Source organism: Epinephelus fuscoguttatus, linkage group LG9 (genome assembly GCF_011397635.1).
Source record: "Epinephelus fuscoguttatus linkage group LG9, E.fuscoguttatus.final_Chr_v1".
Classification (NCBI taxonomy): domain Eukaryota; kingdom Metazoa; phylum Chordata; class Actinopteri; order Perciformes; family Serranidae; genus Epinephelus; species Epinephelus fuscoguttatus.
Genome location: NC_064760.1, coordinates 34,175,119 through 34,199,968, shown reverse-complemented (window position 1 = coordinate 34,199,968; position 24,850 = coordinate 34,175,119). Strand labels below are relative to the sequence as shown.

At 40.0% G+C, this 24,850-nt stretch overlaps 1 protein-coding gene across 1 annotated transcript in view; it reads left to right on the top strand.

Moving 5' to 3' along the window:
* The first annotated feature begins 904 nt into the window (after positions 1-904).
* pigg (phosphatidylinositol glycan anchor biosynthesis class G) overlaps positions 905-24,850 on the top strand; it is a 107,496-nt gene continuing 83,550 nt past the window's right edge. The window contains exons 1-5 of the mRNA XM_049586008.1: positions 905-1,339; positions 1,454-1,659; positions 12,667-12,876; positions 15,281-15,469; positions 22,421-22,559. Of these exons, the coding sequence (XP_049441965.1) occupies positions 1,186-1,339; positions 1,454-1,659; positions 12,667-12,876; positions 15,281-15,469; positions 22,421-22,559 (898 nt within the window). The 5' untranslated portion in view covers positions 905-1,185. The remainder of the gene's footprint in view (positions 1,340-1,453; positions 1,660-12,666; positions 12,877-15,280; positions 15,470-22,420; positions 22,560-24,850) is intronic.

Sequence of the window (24,850 nt, the reverse complement as noted above, 5' to 3'; positions counted from 1 at the left end):
TGACTTGCAATCTTAACTGTATATTTATAAAGCCCTTGCAGTACAGGAAAACACACCTTGTCACTACATTTCAAGATTGATATCAGTCAACAGACTAAATAAATATTTGTTCCACTCAGGTTAAATAAACTGCAGTGTACCTGCACTGATCAGGTCTGAGTGGCTGAACAAGTTTGAACAGGCTTTTAAACATCATATGCCTACATTCAGATTACAGGCACTTATTGCTGATTTTCTAGGCCATGCCTTTTTATCCTGTTGCCATTTTTAAAACAATTTATTCATGTTATTTCTTATATACATTTTGAAACACAATATTTTATTGTGCTTTTATTTTTCTGTGTTCACATAGCACCAATCTAAAAGAGTTCACCCCTCTCATTGCACTACCTGCTACAGGTAAACATAAGATTTTCTAAAACTCCTACCTCATTATTTTTGTGTTTTTTCCATACCAGTTATGGTTTGTTGATGATATTAAGAAGCCATAATTTTTACATCCACCCAGATTTATTATGGGTGATTTAAATTGGTGCAAATTTAAAATGGAACTGTGAATACACAAAACAAATTCCACAAATAAAAAAAATCATAAATAAAAATAGATTCAAAAATATCTATTTGACAGGTGTAATTTTTTGCAAATCTTATTTTTGTTTATTTATTTTTATTTCATTTGTAAATTAATTGTTTTCACCTATATTTAATAGTTTTTTGGATTTTACACGGTTTTTTTGTTGAATGTGTTTTATATTTACAGATTAAATATTAACACACCCATAATATTGAGACAAATTAATCTCCGTAGTTTTTACTCCCAACAGTTGGGCCATACATATCAGTATGGGAAAAAAGCGTATTGGTCTTGTTTGATTCTACGTATTAGCCGTAGTTCCATGCTGTCAATGCGGAAGTAGATATGAATGGCTACAGCGCTAACTCGTATTAGTGTTTTTATTTTTAATTACACCCACAAATATAGAATATAGAGACCGTTTATTGAATGCAGAGACACCTGACTATGTAATATGTCGTTTGACAGTGCGTCCATCTGAAACGGGATGTTCCTGCTCTCTATCTTCTCCTATATTTGGGTAAACAGTGCAGGAAGAGTCATGTCGGCTGCTAGCTAGCAAGTTATCTTACAAACACACTCGTCCCTTAAAGTGTCCGTCAACCAGCAAAATGAAAGTACGCTCGTCCGTGTTTGCCTCGTTCATTTTAATATTTGAAGTGATTGGCATTGCCCTCTTCCTGCGGGGATTTTTTCCTGTGCCTCTTAAGTCTTCCTTCTCATCCAAGACCAAGCTGTCAGATCTGCCAGCGGAGCCGATGACAGGTGAGCTCACAGCATCGTCCGCCTCTCAGACTTACCTGCGCTTATATGCGAGTATCTGCCTGCACTGCTGACTGTAATCTCTTAAAACTCATAAACTGTGTCCTTTAATTACAGGAGGCGCTCCCAACTCCTCTCGCCTCCCCCAGCCCCTCTTTAAAAGGGTGGTTATAATGTTGGTGGATGCCCTCCGGGAGGACTTTGTATTCGGACCCAATGGTCGCATGTATATGCCCTACACCAGACACCTGGTGGAGAGAGGCTCAGCGCACAGCTTTGTGGCCAAGGCAAGACCTCCGACTGTCACCATGCCCAGGATCAAGGTGAGATGTCACTGAGGTATCACTGTGTTGAGATTCAGATGAGAACTCACTCATCAAGTCTGTCCACTATGTATCATCCCACGACTCCAGGGCTCCTTGCTGTGAATAGCTGGATACTTTATTGTTATTGCATATTGATTAAAACACAGTAACCCACTCCATTAAGCAGCATGTATAAATCAATATACTATAAAAGAAATACAAAAAAAAAGTCATATGGTAAATAGTTATGGTAAGCTGCAAATAAAATGCTTTTGTGAGTCAGCAATCAGATCCAACAGATGAATGTAAAAAGTAAGGCACTAATGAACTGCATTTGTTTTGATGTGAGTCTTTATAATAAAAATAAAAATAATAACAATAATGATGTTATTGATACAACAAATTTCATGCATAAAATGCAACACAGAGTGCTGAACATATAAGACAATCAAAACATTTGTGACAGAGAAAAAAGATGAAAAAACACATTATAAAATGTTAATATGATAATAATAGTAATAAATTAACAAAAAAATTAAAGATAAGGTAAATTTCAGTCAAAAGGACAGGCTAAGATAAGATAAAAACAACTATCAGTTAAATACATTTCAGGAGAAAGCAGCGCTAAAAAGATGTGTCCGAAAATCACATTTAAAAGTTTCAACAGGTGTAGAGCCCCTAAGACCCTCTGACAGACTGTTCCAGAGTTTAGGGGCATAATTGGTAATGGCTGCCTCTCTGTGCGTTTTAGTTCTGACCTCTGGAACAATCCAAAGGTTTGAGTCAGAGGATCTTAGGGACCTGGCAGACACATATATCTTGACCATGTCAGACAGATAAGTTGTGGTGAGGCCATTCAGTGATTTTAAAAACCACTTTATATCTGACTTCCATGCAAAACTACATTCATTTAATATCAGCTACTCTACTGAAACAGTCTGTAAATCACTTTCACTTATAATGATGAAATCGTTTAAAGCAGGGGTCTTCAACATTTTTCAGGCCAAGGTCCCTTCCGCTGACAGAGAGATGGACCAGGGACGCCTTACTACATATATTGTATAAAACTCTGAGTGTCCTGTATAAATAAACCCTTCATTGATGCATGCAATACTAAGCTTTAGAATAATATTTTTGGCAGATGTTTAGATTCATCACATTTCTTTCTGAGGTGGAGGGTATGTCAGAGTCTCTTGCTCAAAAAGTTACACAATAGTCTATTGTGGCTCACAAGAATGGCAGCACACTTGGAAAAACAATAGAGATAATTGGACAGTATGTGTCAATGGCACATACATTTTAGCTAACTAGCTCACCTTGCTGTTATGGACAGTGATTAGTGTTTGCCAACATCATTACACAAGGATTCATGGGTATCAGCCTGTTATCAGTGCTGTGTACTGTAAATGAAATGTTTTTTTATTTTGGATTCATGTTAATGTGTATTTTCACACATATTTTAATATAAAACAAACAAACAAACAAACCCAAACCTTAAATTAAAATCTAAATTACCAAACAATGATTTGGCAGCCCCCCCTGCAGTAACTCTTAGGCCCCCCTAGGAGTCGGAGACCTCCCTGTTAAAGACCCAGGCTTTAAAGGATCGGGATGGTGTTATCTATATTTTTCTTATTGTCAGCCAAGACCAAAGACCAAAATAAACAATGTGTTAGTCCGTCTGGATACTTCCAGACTTTCTGCTTTGCCTGTGGCACGCAGCCTTAAGCCCATCTGTTCCCGCTGAAGATGTAGCTAAAGCTTAAAAAATGGTTACAAACATAATTTTTTAAAGGGAAAAGTTAGTTCTTCACTTAAGATAAATGTTAGTGGCCAGTTAAACTTTGATATACTATAAGTGCTCAGGACATTTGGTCCATCTAGCTAAAGCTAATGAAGTGTAATATAACATCCCTGCAGTAAATCCTGTATATTCATATTCATTCATAGTAAATTCAGGGTTGTTGGAGCTGTGTCAGAGGGGTGTTGATTCATCTGAATGATCATTTTTGAGGCTGCAGTTTGTGGTGCTGTTGAACTACATTGCGCTGTACTGAGGTGTTTCTAACATTTTTGATATCATTGAGGGAATTAAGTAAACAATTTGAAACGTTAAAGAGAGAAACTTGTAGTTAATCTAAGGTGAAGGACACTGAGTGCTCATATTTAGTGTTTAAATAAAAGGGGCAGTGGGAGGGATAAAATCTTTGCCAAATTTCCAACAGTTCACTTATGTGTTCTTCACTGGCTGGCTGGAAGACTAAGTTCCCCTTAGGGATATTAAAGTTATAGCTGGAGTTAATGCCAAGTTCATTATGTAAAACAAAAAATTATGTCTGCGAGTGGGAATGAAAAGAGAATGTTGCCTTATACCCTCGTCCACCATGGAGCGCCAGTATAATTTAAAAAAAAAAAAAAAAAAAACGGCAATTAGTTTGTTCTCTTGAAATAAGTTCAGTTTAATGGTAAATGGACTGCACTTGTATAGCGTTTTTCTAGTCTTCCAACCACTCAAAGTGCTTTTACACTACATGCCACGTTCACCCATTCACACACTGGTGGCCTAGGTGACCACCCATGGTGCCACCTGCTACTCAGTAACCATTCATACAATCTCACACACTGATGGAACAGCCATTGGGAGCAATTTGGGGTTCAGCATCTTGCCCGAGGATACTTCGACATGCTGATTTGAGGAGCTGGGGATTGAATCGCCGATCATCCGAATGGTGGACAACCCACTCTACCTCTGAGCCACAGCTGCGGTTGTGGCTTAGTAGTGTCACCTTATCACTAAGTGGCAGTAATATCAGATCAGATCCATGAACAGATTTATTTAATGCTTTTCTATCACTTATTTGCTTGTGAAAGTTGTGCTGAAACAATAATTAATTGAATTGAATCACATGAGAGAATCAATCAAAAAACCATCTAAAACTAAACTGAATAATTTAAGTTGTTTGATATGCAAAATGCTTAACATTAACTGCTTTCATCTTCTTAAATGTAAGAATGTGCTGCTATCCTCTATTCATATTATTATCAATTAAATATCTTTAGGTTTTGGTCTGTTGGTCAGTTCGACAAAGGACGCAATTTGAAGTTGTCTCTTTGGGCTCATGAGAAAACGTGACTTGTAATGAGTAGTGTCATCCAGCCCATCATAAGAGGTGCAGATGTTGGAGTTAAAAATGTCTTAACAGAAGTCCTGTGAGCCCATTATAATCCTGTAAAGGGTCTTTTTGAGATAGGTGCTAAGTCTCCAGCCTACAACTGCAAATAGGGTAACATGGCAGACGCTGGAGAAGGTGAAAACATGGTGCGCTGTCACATTGAGGGTATTCTGGGAGCAGAGCCAGGAGGGAATTACAGTTATGTCATGCACGCCTTTGCACGAGAGTTGGTTGTGCTGAGACACACTTTGTTGGCAGACTGGGGAAGGAGTCAGAGTGTTGTTGTCAATGGTGCTGAAGAGATTTTGCAAAGGGAGTGATTTTCCAAGTAAAAGAGCAGCTCAGTCTTGTCCGTACGGGTGCTGGGCAGCGGTGAGGTGGTGGGAGGGTTGAAGTTGTCAGGTGAAGCAGAATACAGTATTCAGCCTGAGTGTCAGAGGGCTGAATAAAAGGTAGCAGTCATGCTTCAGCAGTGGTGGGAGGAACGGCGATGTGCTGACAGTGTCAGGCTGTTGTAGAGATGGAGGAAGATTGGAGCCAAAACTTCCAGCCCAGGAGAAACTTTGAGCTTAAGACACACAAACTGGACAGAATCCTCGTCAGTGATGTCGGATAAATGTGGTCAGACAGGTAGGATGGGGACCGTGAGAGTACTGACTCGGCAGTCTTCAGGTCAGATAGGGCAGCAAAGAGCATGGTGTTGGTTGACAGTGTCAGACAGTGGACAGGATGAGCACTAAAGACAAGAAGAAGAAACTCTGGAGGGGAAACAGAACATCAGTAACAACCTGAAGCACTCTCACTAATAAAAGCCTTTCTGAAGCCTGATCCAACAGAGCATGCTACTGTTACTGTTTGTCTTTTAATGAATGAATTATTTAGCTTATAAAATGTCAACACTAATGACAAATACCTATTTAACCTTATCAGAACCTCTTATTTTAATTAATGCTGAATGAATAAAAGCCAAATTTGTGAATGTGTCCAGCTAGAGCTTCAACTATCTTCCTTTCAATTAATCCACTCAATTGCTTTTTTTTTTTCTATAAAATGTCAGAAAATAATGAAAGATGCCAATCACCACTTTCTAAATCTCAAGGTGATGCCACCACCGTGCTTGTATTGTCTGATCAACACTCTAAAGTTTACTATCACATGAGACAAAGAAGAGCAGGACATGCTGGCTACTGAGAAATGCTGCAAACTCTCTGTTCTATCACGAGACAGAAAAGCCTAAAAAGCTGAAATTAGGAACTGTTTTGTGCTTTTGCTGAATAAATAACTGACACAATTAACTGATTATCAAAATAGTTGCTGATTATTTTTCTGTTGATCCGTTATTCAGTTAAATGTTTCAGCTGTAAATGTAAAAAAAAAAAAAAGACAATTTTCCCAGAGTCTAAGGTGATGTATTCAGTTGCTTTTATACAACCAACTGTCCAAAAGCAAAGATACTCAATTAATTATCATACATGGCATAGAAAAGCATTAAAAGTCCAGAGTGTAGGATTTAGGGCAGGGGTCGGCAACTTTGGGCACGCCAGTAGCACGTCGTAGCTTAACTAATGGCACACTAGGTTCCCCAGTTATTCATTTATTTGCGGCAGCCCATCACGATAACATCTGCCGCCACGTAGGGATTTCCTGTAGTTGGAGCTGGAGCGTTCATTAGGGGTTCTGTTGGTATATGCAAAGCCTACTGTGTGGTTATTCATTTCGTGTATTCTGGGCACAGACGGAGCAGCAGAACGCCAGACACAGTGAAACAGAAACTTAACCGTTTGTTTTGCTGGGTCTAAAAATGTTCTTTCACTCACAAACGGCTGCTTCTCTAATCCATTGATCTGATCTGATCAACTGTGATCAGATGGACTGTTATCTACCTTGCGGCTCAAACTCCACAAACTGCTGACAAGGAGGAAAGGAACTCATGAAGAGTTTGACGCTGCATTCACAGACCCACAAAAACATCTGGATTAAGAAAGGGGACACAGAATGATGCAAAGAGACAGATACACACACACACTTGCGCACACACACACACATACAAAGTTTGCAGTGACATGCCACATTTGGTGGTCATAGCAAGACACTGTGATTTGACTTAAGGGAGGAGCTCTGCTGCGTCCACACTGCCACACTGATTATCAAGAAAAGTTTCAAATGGCACTTCATATTAAAAATGTTGCCGACCCCAGGAGCATGTATTGGCAGAAACTGAATATGATATCCAAAAATATGTTTTCATCAGTGTTTAATCACCTAAGGCAAAGAACCATGTTTTTGTTACCTTAGAGTTAGTAGTTTATATCTACATATGCAGCTGGTCCTCTCCCAGTAAGTCCATCATGTTATTCTACCGTAGCCCAGAACGGACAAACCAAACACTGGCTCTAGATATGGCTATTCGCATTTTCAACCAGTGACTGGGTGGTATTTTCACTTGACAAATCACTAAAAACAATCAATCCAGTTGTCACTGACTCTCTGTAGATTGGGTGGTCATCAATTGACAGCACTAATATTCTTTTGATCAGCTAAATAGGTTGAGTTTCAACAAAACAACTGAACAAGCGTTCAATTGTCTTTTTTTCATGGGGGAGGATACACCTCCAGTTTTTGATGATGTCTACAGCAGTTCTTGTTCCTGTGGAGTTTTAATGCATTTAGGTATAAGTGTCTGCTGAAGGAATGTAATGTTAACTGTTTTCACACATATTGAGAGGTAGATGTGAGCACACTGAATTTTAAAGTAAACTAGTTAACTGTCTGTAAGTGGATAGAGAAACAGTTTCTCAAACAGAATCAACTCCTGTTTCAAGGAGGAGCTGAAGTTGGTTGTCATGAAGTGGAGCAGGTCAGCGATGATGTGGAGGAGGGGTGACGGGATAAAGCTGAGCGGGATTGAGGTGGACTTGCGGGGAGACAGATGTTCCAACATAATCCGGGGGTTTAGAGAAGGATGCAGTGATGATGAAGGGAAAGGAGGCCTCAAGGCAGCTTGGAAAAAACAGGTCTGTGTGTGAACCCTCTCAAAAGATTTGTTGACGGTAAGAGAGTATGTAGAGGAAAATCAATAAGAGAGGAAGTTCAAAATAAAATCTTTCTGATTTAGAAGCACAGGCATGAAGGGTTTATGTTGCAGCGGAGATGTACAGTACACTATATGGGCAAGGTAGATAGGGGGAATTGGAAATGCCACTTCATCAGCTGCCCAGAAACGTGTAAGTTTGATTTGTGGGCTTGCTGAGAGCACACAGGCACATCTGTAAGCCCCCGCAGAAGGGCCACTTAATCACTTTTTAAGGGGCTGGGCAGTTACAGTAGATCTGAGGCACAACAATTCACGTTCGTACCCTAATGTAGTGACCACTGCTTTATATTCTTAATCATATACTCTCAAAAAATAAAATACTGAATGACTGGATATTAATTTTTGAAGTATTTTTGATTGAATACAGATGAGAGCCTGGTATGAGGAAATCCCAAGATATCACATTGCAGTTGGTGCATCATGAAAACAAGCATGGTGGCAAATTCCTATTCTGTATTAAAACATAAAACTCAGGTTAATATTGAAGTGATTGAGAAGTGTTATTAACATAGTGTTAACAACCTCAGAAGATGAATTGTTCCATCACAGCGTTGAGGTTTAGCAAAACACCAGTAGGTGGCAGTACAGACCAACTGCCATTTACTGCCCACTATCACTGCATTGCACCCAATTAACTGGTATGACACAGACAACTAACCTAAATCATAATCTCTCAGTGGCACAGTCATTAATGTACACACACACACTAGCCCTAACGCTCCCTCCACTGTTTCTAATAAAGTTACAAGCTCCATGTAGCACAGCAGACTTATTCAGATGCACAGTTTTTGTTTTCTGTCTGTGCGTTACTTTTTTATTAAAGGCCAAACAGTTGTTACACAGCAAACTCTGCCCCAGGGTCTTCACACTACATTTAATAGTTCCAATTTACTTGCTCTGTCTAACCAAGACAGGAAGAGAAAAGAAGTTGGTTTTCTTGCCTCAGTCCTGTATTCACATGTGGCCAGTTGAGCCGCACTCTCAGACTGGCACAGCAGTCAGCGGACATTACTGAGGTGGTGGATTTTTGGACAATGAATTCAGTTAATCATGACAGTAGCTGCAGCAGCAGCGATGCAATGTGACCGTTTCAAAGGCTTGTATCTACCTGGGTAGTATGCACGCAGTAGATCTGGGGCCTCATTACAGAAACTTCTTAAGTCTTAAATCCTATCTTATTTCAGTTCAGGATGGCATTTAGGATTTTTATTACAGAAACATGTTTCCTAACTGCGTTTAGAAGAAAAAATCTTATTTTTCTGAGGATAGGAATTGAGCTATTACAGAACCATCTTAACTTAGGGATTTCCCAATTTAGGAATCCTAAGTTAAGATTGCATCAGACCTGTCCTTAATTTAAGATAAGTATCAAAAGTGGCAGCAGCAGTGTTGTAAGGTCTGTGTCACAGTAACAGTGAAGATGGGGAACTACATGAGCACCGAAATATAATGATCAAAAGGGTACTCAGACTAGTATTTTCACCAGTGAAATGCAGTCATCACTTCCATCACTTAATATATGTAATGGGTAAATACCGACTGCCAAGACGATTCATTTTGAATTTGATTGCCGTGTTTGGTCCAATGGTCAGATTGCAAACACACTTTGTTTTGTATAAAAGCCCCTTTTCAACCAAACACTTTTGGTATGGTACCTTTGGAACCAAAAGTAACCTTTCAGACATGGTACCTAGACCCTAGGTCCGTTAAGCGTTTCCACTGCAACCAGTTCCCTTAAATGTGGGCGGGTTGTTGTCACTCACTGCTCCATAAATACAGAGATACATATAGACATGGCAGGATGAAAGATAACTGAAGAATCAAATTAGGATCTCTCAAGTAAAGCAGAGCACAACGCTAACGTCTAAAAGTGGTTGCCAGGTTGCCACCCAGGCATCAGTTTTTGGTTGGCGAAACTTAAAATATGGTGGCCATTTTCATTTCCATTATATTTTGAATAAGATTCCCTACTGTTATATTTTGGCTTAATAATGAAAATGTGACATCATATTTGTAGAATGCATTTTATCTGATACATTGCAGTTCCTTCAGTTAAATCAATTCGCTCATTCATTGCTTAAACTACTTAATTGCCTCGCTGTTGTCTCTAAAACAGATGCTAAGCATAAATGCACCATTGCATTTGCAGCATTGACTGGTTTCGGCTCTGACTATAACATAGATTCATTTCATTTTCCGTAATTGCTTATCCTGTTAGGGGTCACAGGGGGGCTGGAGCCTATCCCAGCCGACAATTGGTGAAAGTCAGGGTACACCCTGGACAGGTCACAAGACTATCACAGGGCTGACATATAGAGACAGACAGCAATTTTCACTGCCATTCAACACCTAAGGCCAATTTAGAGTCACCAATTAACATGCATGTCTTTGGAAGCAGGAAACAAAACCCATGCTGACACGGGGAGAACATGCAAACTCCACACAGAAGGGCCCCCCATCCTGGGTTCAAACCAGGAACCCTTTTGCTGTGAGGCAGCAATGCTAAGCTATTAGCTATAACACTATTAGACATCACACTGGCAACAAATCTAAAAAAATTATATGTTTTGGGGTGCGCGTTTTGCTGTTTGCTTTCCCTATTTATGATATGTTAAAAGGTGGTTGCCACTGAGAGCAACAAAAGGCCAAGAATTGGTTGCCAATTTCTCAAAATGGCTGCAGATGGCAAGCTAGCATCTGTTACTGTAGAGCCCTGTTATGATCAGATAGGAGGTCTGAGATAGGACAAGACACTGCCATGAGTTTAGGAATTGCTTCTGTAATAAGCAAGTAGGATTTTTCCTAACTTTAAAACTTTAGATAGAACAAGCACTTAAGATATTTTTTGTACTGATGCCCTTAATCCATAATTAGTCCCCTGTATCGCCTCTACAGGTATTACTTGGTAACAAAACCCAAGAGGATTAAAGATATTTTCAAGTCAATGGTGGAACATCTTCCGTGAAGTGAGTAAGTGAATAGGAAACCAAAAAATCTTTTGCCAGGCTCAAAGACTGTAAGTCACAGCCCCTTCCGTCTGTTTTTGGCACCTTTACACGTTTTCCTGTCTGTGCCAGAGAGTATGTGTATATCCCACTGATATTGTATTCAACATTTAAGCAGGGGCACATCATGAGCTTAGACACATACTGTGGGCCAGTGATTAGTACGTTGTTGAGTCAGTGATTAATTTGGGCAGCTTCTCAATCTTTTTTGGCATCTGGAGAAATTTTAAGATTTAGCCTTTTTAAGCTGAACTTTTTCACAGAGCTTTTATGCATCTCAAGCTGATCCTTTGCCTCTCAGAAGAATCATCTCCATATGCCTCCGTGTTTAATATTGCATAACAGCAAAGTGTTCCACCAGTTTGGCAAAAAAGGGCCTGTTTTTGTTCGATCCACTGGTTTTATTGGTCAGCCTATCTCTATTAATAGACGAGGGACCTCGGTGAGGCTGAACGGGCAGAAAGAGAAGACCGCCTTTGAAGCGGAACCATCCATCTCTTCCTGAAACAAGCATCTGCTCTGGCAGGAGCAAAACAATCGCAGGGAAGGAAGTGTTAAATAATTGAGCTCTGGAACAAAGCTCAGAAGATGAGGCTCCAAATTTCAGTTTCTAGTCAGAGCAATAACTGTGAATCAGTCGACAAAACTGAAAAGCTTCTGACATTACTCATGCGTAAAGAATGTTTATTAGTTTGTCATTTTTAAATAGGAGACGCAAACCTTTTTTAATGTGACAGAGGAGAAGTTTGCTCTCACACAGCAAGACGCAAATTGATAAAATAATATCATCTGCGAAAATGTGATAGCGAATAAAGAAAGGTTTGAAGCTTGTGACAGTTCCTGAGTTTGTATGTGGGGGTGTGACAACTTTAGTTTATTGCTAGAGTTGCTGTAGAACAGTTAAAGTGGTACTTGCAGAGTGACAACGCACAAACTGCTCCGGAGTGTTTTGCAAGCAAACAAAACTCTAATATATAGAGCCGATAAGATCAACAGAATACCCAAATGTGAAGTGGAAAACAGGGTTATATAAGGACAAACACTTCAACAGTGCAACAGATAAAACAGTGTTTTAAGATGTGATTTCAAAGATGACTTTGACTTTGCCAGCCCAGCTCCCTCAGCAGATTCGACTAATACCTGGGCCCTCACACATTAAAGGCTGGTCACCTCTGATTTTAGCCCGGCTTTTTGAGTGTACCGGACGATCTCAGGCTGTGCTCCAGGCAGCTCACAGGGAGTATGAATTACAGTGTTTCCTGCCAGCATCTGCATACTCGTGTCTCCTTCAGTGCATAAAGACAAGGCCTTTGTACTTCCCCCTCGACGATGCACCGAGCTCTCTCCTGACTTCCAAAATAGGCTGTGTTTCACTTGTCAGTCAAATGGGGGCCGGTGTTGTTTTATTTCAGATTCCATGATGAAATCAGTGGAAACTGTACTTCATAAATTTTACCAATCTACCTGATTCAGCTTTCACTTTCCATTTGTGGCAGCAAGATTGGTTTGGGGATGTGGGGCGTAGTTTGGTTCAGATCAAAGTCGTGACCAATCAGATAAAAAGGAGGGGAATTCATTTCATTTATTTTGTTTTTGAAGATTATTAATATGTAAAAACTGTTTTTACTGAACACTGTACTGCAGCACAAATCTTAATTAGCTGGATTAATATGATGAAACTCTAAGGTTGTATAACACCATTAAAAGGCAATTATTGTTCAAAGGACAATGACAAAAACACATTCCTCCCTAGGCTCTAACCACTGGCAGTATCCCAGGCTTCATTGATGTGGTAATGAACCTGAATTCTCCTGCACTGCTGGAAGACAACCTCGTTTGGCAGGCCAAAACAGCAGGGAAGAGGATGGTCTTCTACGGAGACGACACCTGGGTGCGCCTCTTCCCCAAACACTTCATGGAGTACGACGGCACGACCTCCTTCTTTGTATCTGACTATACCGAGGTACGTGTCAGTCAAACAGCCAAGAGTTGGCTGTGTGAACGCTATGAGTGATGTGTTTTTCTGCTAATAGTCGATATAGGATTAAAGCACCTGTTGGCAGATATGACACGGGAATTTTAAAAATGGTGAGAAATCAGATTCCTGTGTCATCAAGGAACAGAGGAAGGGAGAGGAAGGAATTATGAAATCCTCCCATCCTCACTGTGAATATTCATGAGGCACCCTGAATTCTGTGTGTGTGTGTGTGTGTGTGTGTGTGTGTGTGTGTGTGTGTGTGTGTGTGTGTATGTATGTGTATGTGTGTGCAAAAATGATTTACGTAATATAATTTACAGGCATGTTCCTCAATTTTTTCATAAACTACTTCTGCTATGCATTTACCGTGTTTAAATGCACGTCACCGATTTTCAACCAGCTTTGCATCATAATGTCAGTTGTATGTGTGAATAAACTGTAGTAAACTTCCCTCCGTCTTACTGGTGCCCAGATCTTCCTGCTCATTTCCCAGCTCAAACATGTTATCTGGCAGATTTTCACCGACTCTAGCCAGCCTCTACCATGGACACAGAGTATAGAAGTGGATTGAGAGAGCTGCTCTCTCTCAAACTCATGCCAAACTCTGATCAAACTTAAAACTAAGCAATGCTGAAAATTTTTGAACCAATATTCTATAACTGTGTTACCTATCTAATATGTCTTTAGAAATTTTAACTTACTGTTTAACTGCAATTTGAGATCATTTTGTTAACTGTGTCAAAATGGACAAGCTCACACTACGTCACCCAACAGTGGGAGTGTTTATTAGTCTGGTGTGGTGCTGTGCATACTGGTAGTTGTACGTTTTCTACCTCTTGAGCAAAAGCACATGGAACAGCCCTTTTTCTTTTTTCTTTTTTCTAGTCATGTAGCGTTAGAGTTCGGTACTGTTCACGTTTGAAGCCGGTACCAGCACCTGGAATTCAGTACCAGTACCCAACAGTACATTTTTGCGGTACTTTTCATTCATTCATTCATTTTCTATCACCGCTTAGCCTGTTAGGTGTTGTGGGGGTACTGGAGCCTATCCCAGCTGACATTGGGTGAGAGGCAGGGTGCACCCTGGACTATCTCAGGGCTGACACATAGTGACAGACAACCATTCACGCTCACACTCACACCTACGAGCAATTTAGAGTCACCAATTAACCTGGCGTGCGTGTCTTTGGATTGTTGGAGGAAACCAGAGTACCCGGAGAATACCCACGCTGACACAGGGAGAACCCTGCACAGAAAGGCTTCCCCACCCCTGGGTTCAAACCAGGAACCCTCTTGCTTTTTTGGCGACAGTGCTAACCACTGCACCACTGTGCTGCCCGGAAAAAAACTGCAAGGCTGACGTAGTCAACCAAAATGCAGTTTTGCTCCTCTGCTCTTTTCTGTTCACGCATAGAGCTTATCTGTTGTCTCTGTCTGTCTGTCTGTGTCTGTGTGTGTGTGTGTAATAATGTATGTCTGTTCATGCAGCAGTAATGCTAGGCTATTACCAAAATAATATTGAAAAGAACATAGCCCAGATGTTGAAACTGCCACAGCAGATCGGTGCTGCAGTGATGGTTTTTGCTCACCGGGAAGCCGATGGAATGGTCCATAGAACGTCCCACTGAGCAGCCGACTCAACAGCTGACGAAGCGGGTGTGGCCCTCTGTGGCTGGCTTCCCAGCTTCAGGGCACTTTGCGGCACATCTTCCTCTTGTCTAAACCCAGTATTCTCACTTAGATGCTCTCAGGTTCCGGAATTTGGCACCGATTGATTTAATGTGAATCAATTGGTTGGCACCCTTAAAAATACTGAGTTCAGTACCCAACCCTATGTAGCACCAGTGTCAGAAGTATTTGCATCTTTCTACTGCATAGATACCCCAGTGTGGTGAAAAGACCGTCTGTTCATCACTGAAATACTTCTGCTATTTGAAACTATGCTATAACCCCATAGATACAGTAAAGTCATAATGTACATAATGTATTAATGATTAATTAATCAGTGGTTTATGCATGTATTCTGTGGAATACTCTGTGTGTGAATATCTGGGAATGACTCAGTCACTGCATTATCTACGAGGCCAAGTGATCTGCATTAAAGAGATGGAGGCAGCTGAGCAACCAGGGAGGCACAGAGATGAGATCACACACAAAAGCTGCTCATCAATTAGCTCCGTATGCCACAGCTACAAATGCAGTGTAATATTTGCCCGATGATAATCAGATAATCATCAGACTCTGTCGCAGCTTTGGGTAAAGCTCCTCTCAGCTCAGTTTTTATTTACTCCAGGGGGCGGTTTTGAATAATATCAACCTAAATTGGTTATCAGTTGAAATCCTGCGGATCAGTAAATATGCATCTTTATGCATCATGTCTCCCATATAGGTTGACAACAATGTGACCCGCCACTTGGATAGCACCCTGAAGAGGGATGACTGGGACATTTTGATCCTCCATTACCTAGGCCTCGACCACATCGGTCATATCAGTGGACCCCACAGTTCTCTCATTCAGCCCAAACTGCTGGAGATGGATGACATCCTGAAGAAGATTCACAGCGCCCTTGTTTCAAAGGTAGGTTCTTATCCTAATCTCTGTTTATGTGTCATGTTGCATCCACACGTTCTGTTGTTGTGGGTTTCAGAATGTATTTTCTTCTGCAGTGTGATATTTTTTGCCGAGATTGTTCTGTAAAAGTGTCATGAAAGTTCGTGAAATTTGTTTTAAAGCTGCATGTATCAACATTTTTTGTGAAAGTGGTCACTTGTAGTAATGAAAATACACCTTTCACCTTAATGTTTTGGTTTTATGCCCTAACACAACTGTACTCCCTCTCACTGCTGTCATCTCAGGCAAATTTACTTAATAACTTGTGAACTTAATGAAGCATTTAGCAACTGAAGAGCCAGACTACTCCCCTAAGGAGGAGACCAAAACAGAGCTAAAAGGAAAGTGAACATTGGGCTACATTTGTGAATGCTAATGTTCCTTCTGCATCTTCTGAGTCTGCTCAACATGTAAAGATGCGACTCTTTGCCAACACATTATCAAGGGAGCTAAAACAATTAGTTGGTCCACAGGAAAAAAAAGGGTTACAATTTGTATAATTAAATAATTATTGTCATTGCCAAATATTCACTGTTACAAGCGTCTCAGTTGTGAGAGTCTGCTGCTTTCTTTGTCTTATAGGTTGGTGACCTAAATATCTTGAGGTTTTGATTGTTGGTCGAATCAAACAAGCAATTTGATGACATCACCATGACGTTTAGGAAATTGTGATTGGCATTTGTGCTTTTTTCTGACATATAACAGACCACTTATTCATTATTTAAGAAAATAATGGGCATACAATTTGTTTTACAACCACAAGCAACTATTGCTTCCTGTGAATTCCTCTCATGGAGGTAGGCAATTTGAGTCCACCAAGGGAACGGTGAAAACTAGGACTAAATAGATCGATCAACAACATTTTTCCATGATTAAGAAGAGATGATGACGAGACAGCACCCACATCATTAAACACTAACTCTGACTGTATCAACGTGCAATACTGTGGGTGAGAAAAGAAAAGATTAAAATGAAGTTTAGAAAATAAAGATTGTACCCAAATTGTTTTTATTTTCGTTGTGAAGTGTTACCTAAGCATTAAACCTGTTGGGCTCCCGTCAGTACGTGATCTGCAGTGATAGTTTAAGCGTCTTGTCTGTCTTCCCTATCAGGACTAAACCAGCAGCACATAATGAGCACAACAGGGCCCACTTTAATTTATACATGTTATTCCTATGGTCTATGACAGTCCAACAGTATAAGTAAACTTGAACAACTTTCACTTAGCTTTAGCTTAAGTGATGAAACTCAAATTTGTGATGTCATAGGGTATAAGATCTGGAGCACCTCCACAGACAATGACGAGTGACAGATGTTATAGGTGACCCTGAGAGCAGAACATTTTCTGTTTCAGAACTGACAACATTACAATAGAATAAAGCTCATTTCAGTATGAAATAGAAAGCAAACATTCTGTGGGTCCACAACATCAGGCTCCTATTTATTGTCTATGGAGCAGCTCCAGACTTTACACAGCTATGACATTATGAGTTTGAGTCTTACTAATGTGGTTTCTGTCTTTGAGTTAGAGTAGCTCATGCTCGCAAATATTGATTGAACTTATAGTTCACAACAACAGGGGTTGGGTCTGCACAGCTGTTATTGTTTTATTATGGCTAGAGTATATATTTTTTTTAGTATATAGTATTGAGTCCTAGGCCTGTTGTTGAATCATATTGGTTCAAAATAAATACAGAAATCAGAACATGTTCCATGTCTGAAACAGGACCACACTCTTTCAGTAAATTTGCCCTCTTAATCACTGAACCTGTGTTTTTCATCAGATATAGGAAATAAGTTTGACTGAAATGACAAAATTATTCATTTTAGTTTCACTAAATTGACTGAAATGTTTAATATAATCTAATGACTAAAAAATCTAAAATGACAACAGTTTTCATTGCCTAAAACTACTAAAATAGTGACAGTTTTCTTTGACTAGATAACATTAAAATGACTTAGTCAGACTTGATTAACAAGGACATTAGATACAGGATGAGACTGGTTTCATTTAATGAAACATTTTAACCTGTGTATTATTTACTGGATGTATTTGGAGGCACTGGCTTGGCTTCTGATTTCCAATTTAAATTAATTTGACCAATTTACTCTGTGTGGCTGGGCTGCTGCTTAATTCAATTGTTTCCTGTCAACATTTGTTTCAAATCATCATTATACACTACAGTTTATGGATAGTTATTTTGTCATTTTTTAAGGGTTTTAAGGGTTATTATGAAATAAGTCAATGTCATAATAGAGTAAATAAATAAAAAATATGCAAAATAGGAAGTAATGATCAATAGTTAATATATTAATGTGATGCTATCAGTGGATGTTTTAGCATGATCCGTGTTTGGATGGTCATTTAATTACACAGATAATTTGTACTGTTTCTAGCAGTCATTATACTATCTGTTAAACCACAGAGATTTAATAAACTGTTAAGCTTTTCTGTTATCTTTAATTTTGTCTTTGATCAGTGTGCAATTCTTGTGGCCTTGTTTAGTCTGCGCGGTCTGACAGCTGTGCATGCATATTGTCTTTGTGCCGTGTGTGTGTTGTTAATGGGCATTGTTTTGTTGTCATTCAGCTGTGCAGCTTGTATTTAGATTGTCAAGTCATGTCAACACGAGCCTGCAATCTCCCTCTTCTCTCTCATCGCTTTGCATCTCTGAAATGGCAGAGCGGGAACAGAGGCCAAATGCAGATATGCTTGTAAACTTTTCCTCTTTGCAAAAGATACAGCGAAGGGTATGTCTGGAAATGTTGATGCAACATTTCACCACATCCTCACAGTTGTTAATTCTGTCTTGTTAAAGCCTGTCTCTGCAGGCTCATGGCGACATCTGTGTGTTGTGGGCAGCCTCACACGGGCTCCCAGTGAGCTCTTTGAATGAAATGCGTTTGAAAGTCTCGCTTCAGTCACATTAGTGAAAGCTGTGGCTGTTCTTTTCTACAGCAGCACTGTGACCTAAATATAGGCACAGCCCAGTGGGGTCCCGCACGATACCTTAGAAGCTTCGACAAAAACAACTATGTTTTCTCTGATCAGCTTTTAACATGTTGACTTTGACTGGCATTTGACTGCACAACTAAGCTGGCCATTTTTTGTCGCTGAATCCTTTAGTACCAAAAGTAATGATGGTTCCTGCAGCAGCACAGTGAAGAAGAAAAACAGGGCAGCATTCAAATGACACCCCTCAATGTTTCTGCTCTAATGTGATGCGAGTAGACTATTTCAACAAGTTCATATCAGGGCAGAGACATGCTCTACCTGCAGAGTGGACGGACGCAAAACTCTCCATTAAAACATGATTGGAAAAAAGGACCTCCCGGTCATAAAGACCTCCATCAGACCTTTGTGTTAATGGAGATCGCATGGCCTCAATCTTTTCCTCTGGATATTTCAGATTTTAAGGTTGGGCTGCTGCTTGTGCTGTTTGAAGTGCAAAACATCTTAAAGCTGACCTTCAGAGCAGCATGTAATCTGAGCCATGTATTTCATTTGAGAGATAATGAGATGTTGCTAATGTTTGTATCTCACTTTCATTTTTCCTTTTTTCGTCCTTTCTTCTAACATTCTGTCCTGAGAGAGGACCTGAATATTGTCCTGTTCACCATAGTGCCTTTTATACAGCCAGTATATAATTTACCATTCTGGTTCATTTTTTGCCTAATGTACCAACACAGCCCAGCTGAATATGATGAGCTAATAGAAGTAGGTCTTTGCTGGCACCACCAGTTCTTTTTTTTTTATTTATTTATTTTTTATATATAACATAAAGCACACAAACAAAACAAAGACAAACAAATAAGACCCATACCACACTACACATAAACAAGGAAAAAAAAAAGAAAAAAAAAATAGTTCTTATGAGTGGTTCATATACAGGGTTCTATTTAAAGGAGCTATATACAACATTTAGTGGATTAGTGGCATCCTTAGGAGAGAATCAAGTCATGTTCCCTCGTGGGTGTTGCCGTACGAGCTTCTCTGTTCTTTGCTGTGGGAACTGGACCGGCCATGTTAGTGCATGTGTGTATCCCGCTGGCTACCTCACTGCCATCGCTCTGCACTGTGATTGTACAGCAGTTATCAGCAGTAATGCTGTCCCAAGCGATGGTGGTGATGGTGTTGTTGCGGTAGCACAGCGCACACCGTCCAGTTCCCCTCTGGTTAGACCCGATAGCTCTGTCAACACTGTTGCTGTTGTTAGCGCTGTTCAAGCTCTTCGCACCATTATAGCTGGAAGCCAATGGCTCAGCCGCCTCCATGTTGAGAACTGTGAGCAGACAATCCTGCTTTGGACTCTGAATCATAGATATGCTATGAATGTGGCGTACAGCTCCTTAAACACTATTACTAATATGAAAGTATTTATTGTTACAATACATTTTTAATACAGTTGAATTGTCATTATTAAGGATGCTTTAGTCAGGTTTTCATCTGCACTTAACTATTTATTACTCTGAGCTGACTATTGAAACTTCTTCCATTACTTTGGCTAAATATTTTCAACTATTTATTCATAACTACATTAGCAAAATAATTCAACTTACAGTTTACGATTTTACCATAATTTCATTTTCACAACTCCTCTGTTATTTTTAATTACTTTAAGCTAACTACTTCGACTTCTCCACTCACTTGCTAATTCTGTTTCAACACGTTTGTTACAACTGACTCGTGTTAGGTTGACGGTTCAACATTATACCAATTTTTGATTTTATTTGATTTTTAATGTTCCTCCCTAAAAAATTAGCATATAATTTTTTTAACGCACATTACGATTTGTATTTTTTAGTGTAATTGATTACTTGAGCCCAAGATACTCTTTGACAAAAGATACTGCCCTACAAGCTGCACCAGTGGGATGAAATGGTATACACTTCAGGTCTCCAAATGGGCATGGGCGTCTCTCCTCAGCATACCCCCACCCTGTTTTGAAGTGTTGTAAATTGAAATACAATACAACACTATGGGCAGTAGAAATTTAATGTTTGTTCCTTATTTTGCTGTTTTATTGTATCTGCTAGCTTATCAACCCAGGGCAAGGGTGTTTTCACACGTGGTCCTTTTCAGCCTTCTGTGTGGACAGCCTGTAATACTTGCAAGGATGCAGGACAAGGAGTAGTTTGGTCCATGGAAGATGCTGCACGTCTCCAGATGTGGAATGTAGAATACATCAGATAGCAACATGTTTTCTTCCAGCTTCGAGTACATCTGAAAGCAAGGGGTTTCGTAATCACTGCAGTGCCATATCAAAGTAAAAACATAACTTCACTATCAATATATATCATATAAAGGCTGTAGTGTGACCAGAAAGAGAACTGAGCTTCTTTTAACAATGTGAACACAAAAAGAACTGAGTCCCTTTTCTTTTGGTCCACTTTTTGGTCCACTTTAAGAGGACTGAGTTCGGTACATTTAAAAAGGCCTAAAGTGAGCTGTCTCAGTTTATCAACAGTCTCTGGTTGGGCTTTCCATGTACCCTGTGGCAACTGCAAATGTACCCCCTGGGGTACAAGTACCAGTGGTTAGGAATCACTGATCTACCAGACAGAGTAGCATGATTTCAGAGCAAAAATGAAAACCATTTAGCTTTTTTTTTTTCTCTGGCTTGTTGGTGGAGAACATGAGCTATTATCTGATTCAGCGTGGTGTCTTGTGTATGGGTTTAAAAAAAGGTTTGAAGTGTGAAAAAAGTCTCCCAAAAGACGAACACCTGGTGCTTTCATCGTTGAGAACAAGAGTAAACTCTGACTTATCCTAAACAGAGAAGAGGCTCGCTCAGCGTGCGGCTCAGTGGTGTTTAGTGCTGGTCTTGAGGTGTTTTTTGGTTCCCTTGTGTCCCATGCCATTTATAACAAGCATCCAAGAGGTAAAATCTAGGACAGAGGGCAGTCTTTTGCTCCCGCTTTGCTGAGTGAGTAACAGATATAACAGGTCAGCTGAGAGCACAGTGGCACAGTTTGGCTCGGGCTCTGACCTGCAGCGTTGGCTCAGTGTATTCATCATGTTTTTGTGTCACGCTCTAACACTATCAAAAAAAGGTAGGATCGATTTTACGATAGCTACGGCTAAATAAACTGTTATGCTGACACTGGCCTTTTCTGTGTGTCTGTTTGGATAAAGTCATCCTCAATGAAACTACCATTTTATCTGACTTGGCTTCCAAACACAAAGCAGAATTGATCTCAGCCTTTCAGCGATCATTGCTTTTTCTGTCTTTCAGGCTGTCTATTAATCCAGGGTGGGTAGAATACAATTTTCGAACTTTAATAATAAATGAACTCTCTGGTCTTTGATATTGTTTTGTCTGTACGTGTGATACAGTACAAAAACTGAGGAGTCTTTTGAGAGTATTGTAATGTGTGGGAAGGTTTGGCTTTTGTTTTGTTAACATCTGTAGTCGTGTGTTTTTTTTTCCCTTTTAAATCAGCCCCCACTGCAGTGACTCATAAGGCATCCTTGTCGAAGTCTTAGTCAATGGAAGGCTCTCATGAGTCTCGTTGAAAGGGAATCACTTAGGGAGGAACCAAGCTTGATCAAAGTCGCTCGCCCTCGACAAACGATTCATCCTGTGTTTGTTTTCTGCTGTTACCGTACTTTTTCCATTCTGGAGATGCAGTGAAAGTGTGCCAGGAAGTGTTTGTCATGACTTCCTTTTCTAAAGTAATAATTTAACATCTTCCTTGTCTACTGCTGTTAAATATCTTCAACATAATAACATCCGATATACCTTGTGAAGCAGTCGACTACCTGAGCAGCTGTCATTTTATGCTCTGTTTTCTAAACTGGCTGTGTTTTTCATTTATTGCTAGGTTTAAATTATTCACATCTGTGAGCTTTGAGGTTTTGCTCCTCCGGATCACATACAGTGGGAGTCCATTAACCTTGGTGTTTGCTTTTCTCAGGAGGCAGAGGGATCCTTGCCCTACCTGCTGGTGCTTTGCGGAGACCACGGCATGTCGGAGACCGGCAGCCACGGAGGATCCTCCGAGCCAGAAGTCAATACGCCCTTGGTGCTCATAAGCCCGGCCTTCAAGAGAAAAGGTATACCGTCTAATGTTGCATAAAGGAGCCGAGGGCTGTAGATTAAATTGAAGAGATTCTGTTTGGCGGGGGCCAGCTTCACCCTGTCAACATGCAGGCTTATGAATGACAGTGTAGACATGACGTGATTTTCGACTGTCCAGTTAAGGCAGTGTCTGCTGGTCCATCCTGCTGCATAGAATATGTTTCAGTCATGACTGAAAATTATGGATCAGTCAAACTAAATGTAGATGTGTTTGGGAAACAGTTTCTTTCATGCTCACACATAACTTTCCATTAGTTTTAGCGCGAGGAGCAGCAGCGTCTCTGAAGAGTAGAAACTCCTGAGCAGAACTTTTATTTTGGAGTGATGAATGTGGTTGAGTGTGAAAGTGTGATTGTGATAATTGCTTCTTTCTCAGCCAAGTCTATTTTTGAGATCTTTTCTTGCAAAGGTTTTTATTTATAGACCATTCATGTTAATTAATCATTTACAGTTGCTACAGAATTGGGGGTTTTGCTAGCACCCTGCGCCTCCTGCAGTGCCAACAGCTTGAATCACTTGCCTACCAGTCAGATTTTATGCTTACAAATTCTAAAATTTTACAGAAGGGGGAGGAAGGAGATGCCAAACTCTGTGTTCTCCTCAATGAAATACATCCAAAGGCAGTTGAATGAATTCCTTCAGTTATTAATGAAGTGGATTTCTATTTTTCATGGAGATAGATGTTTATAGAGGCTGATGCAGCTTCACAAAGTGTTTCACAATAAAAATCAAAGCAACAGACATAGAATTCAAGCACAATACAGCTGCTTAGAAGGGCGGCTCTGTGTTGTGATTTGCTCATTTGTATTGACAATCTGCAGTCTGTCATCTGATTCTGAATCAGGTGTTGCTTAATCTTGATTGGTGCATTGAAGCACATGACACCACTTGTTATGCCTTTTGTGTTTTCAGGTTGTATGGTCGTACTGTAAAACTTCAATTAACAGCCCAGGCTGTTACTTGCTTAAATCACTGAAGTTAACAGGCCCATGTATGGGACAGGCATCTATATGGGACAGACCTTTAATTCCTTATACTTAAAACTGTTGCTCAGCAAAGATGGTAAGTTCCATCAAATTTTTTATTTAAGCCAGTACAAATATTAATTGAACAAAAATTAGACTCCAGTTAATATATCAATCATGAATCATTCATTTGATCTAGATCTGACAGACAGCGCATCAGAGACAGTTACGACACCCAGTGTACTGACACACCACTTTATCCTGTGAAAATAATATTCTCAACTTGGATCAATTTTTATGAAAAACCCTTTTGATTCTTACATCTGAGGACCCTTATGGACTAAAGGAATATGAATAAATTTCAGAGTAATGGAGGAATGGACACATAATTTGACTTAATGACCACTTCAGAAGTAGGAAGTCACCACTTTTTTTTCCATCTGTCTTGTTTACCAGGCCAGTTAATCTGAATGAATTATCATTTGGTGCTCATGGTTTCAGTAAAATGAACAGAATGGTTGAATTGTGGAGAATCTAACCATGCTAACGATGTGTAGCATCACCACACTGACAGAAGAGTAGATATTTATATTTGCATGCACTATTGAAGCACCTAACTAATGTTAGCACAAGTAGGTCGCCCAAAACCTGGTTTATACATCGAAAGAACTATAAAAATGAACTGCTTGGCAACCAGTCAAAATGTGTAGCCACAGCGGGCTAGTAAAAGGGACTGGCTGGTAAACTGGGACTAGAATCCGTTTACCTTTTTCCGTTTCAGCCCTGTGTGAGTGTTACAGTATGTGTAGGACACATTGTTGTGAATGCAATATCTCAAGAGTGCTTCAAGGGAATTTCCTCAAATATGAATTTACTGATGATACTGATTAGATTTTGGTGATCGGAGGTCAGTGCGACCTGAGAAATCATGTTTTTGACCATATTTCAAGAATTGACTAACCTGGAAATCCAGATGCCCTGCCTCTAGCAAATTCTAATTTGCACTGCACGGGGATCTGGCCCCAACGAGCAGAGCCCGCTGAATCGCCATCGGACCAATCAAATCAGTCTATCTGACAGAGGTAGGCTCTGGGCGGGCATTTTGTACCAGCTGCAGGCGGTGCAAGAGTGAGTGGTCCAGGCCAAAATACAGTGAGTTACAGTAATCCAGTCGTGTGTTAATAAAAGCATAGATTACAGTCTCGAGATCTCTACCTTGGCAGGTACCCTTTTACTTTTGATAAAATCCTCAAATGGAAAAAGCTGTTTTTCACGACCAAACTAACCTGAAGATCAAATTT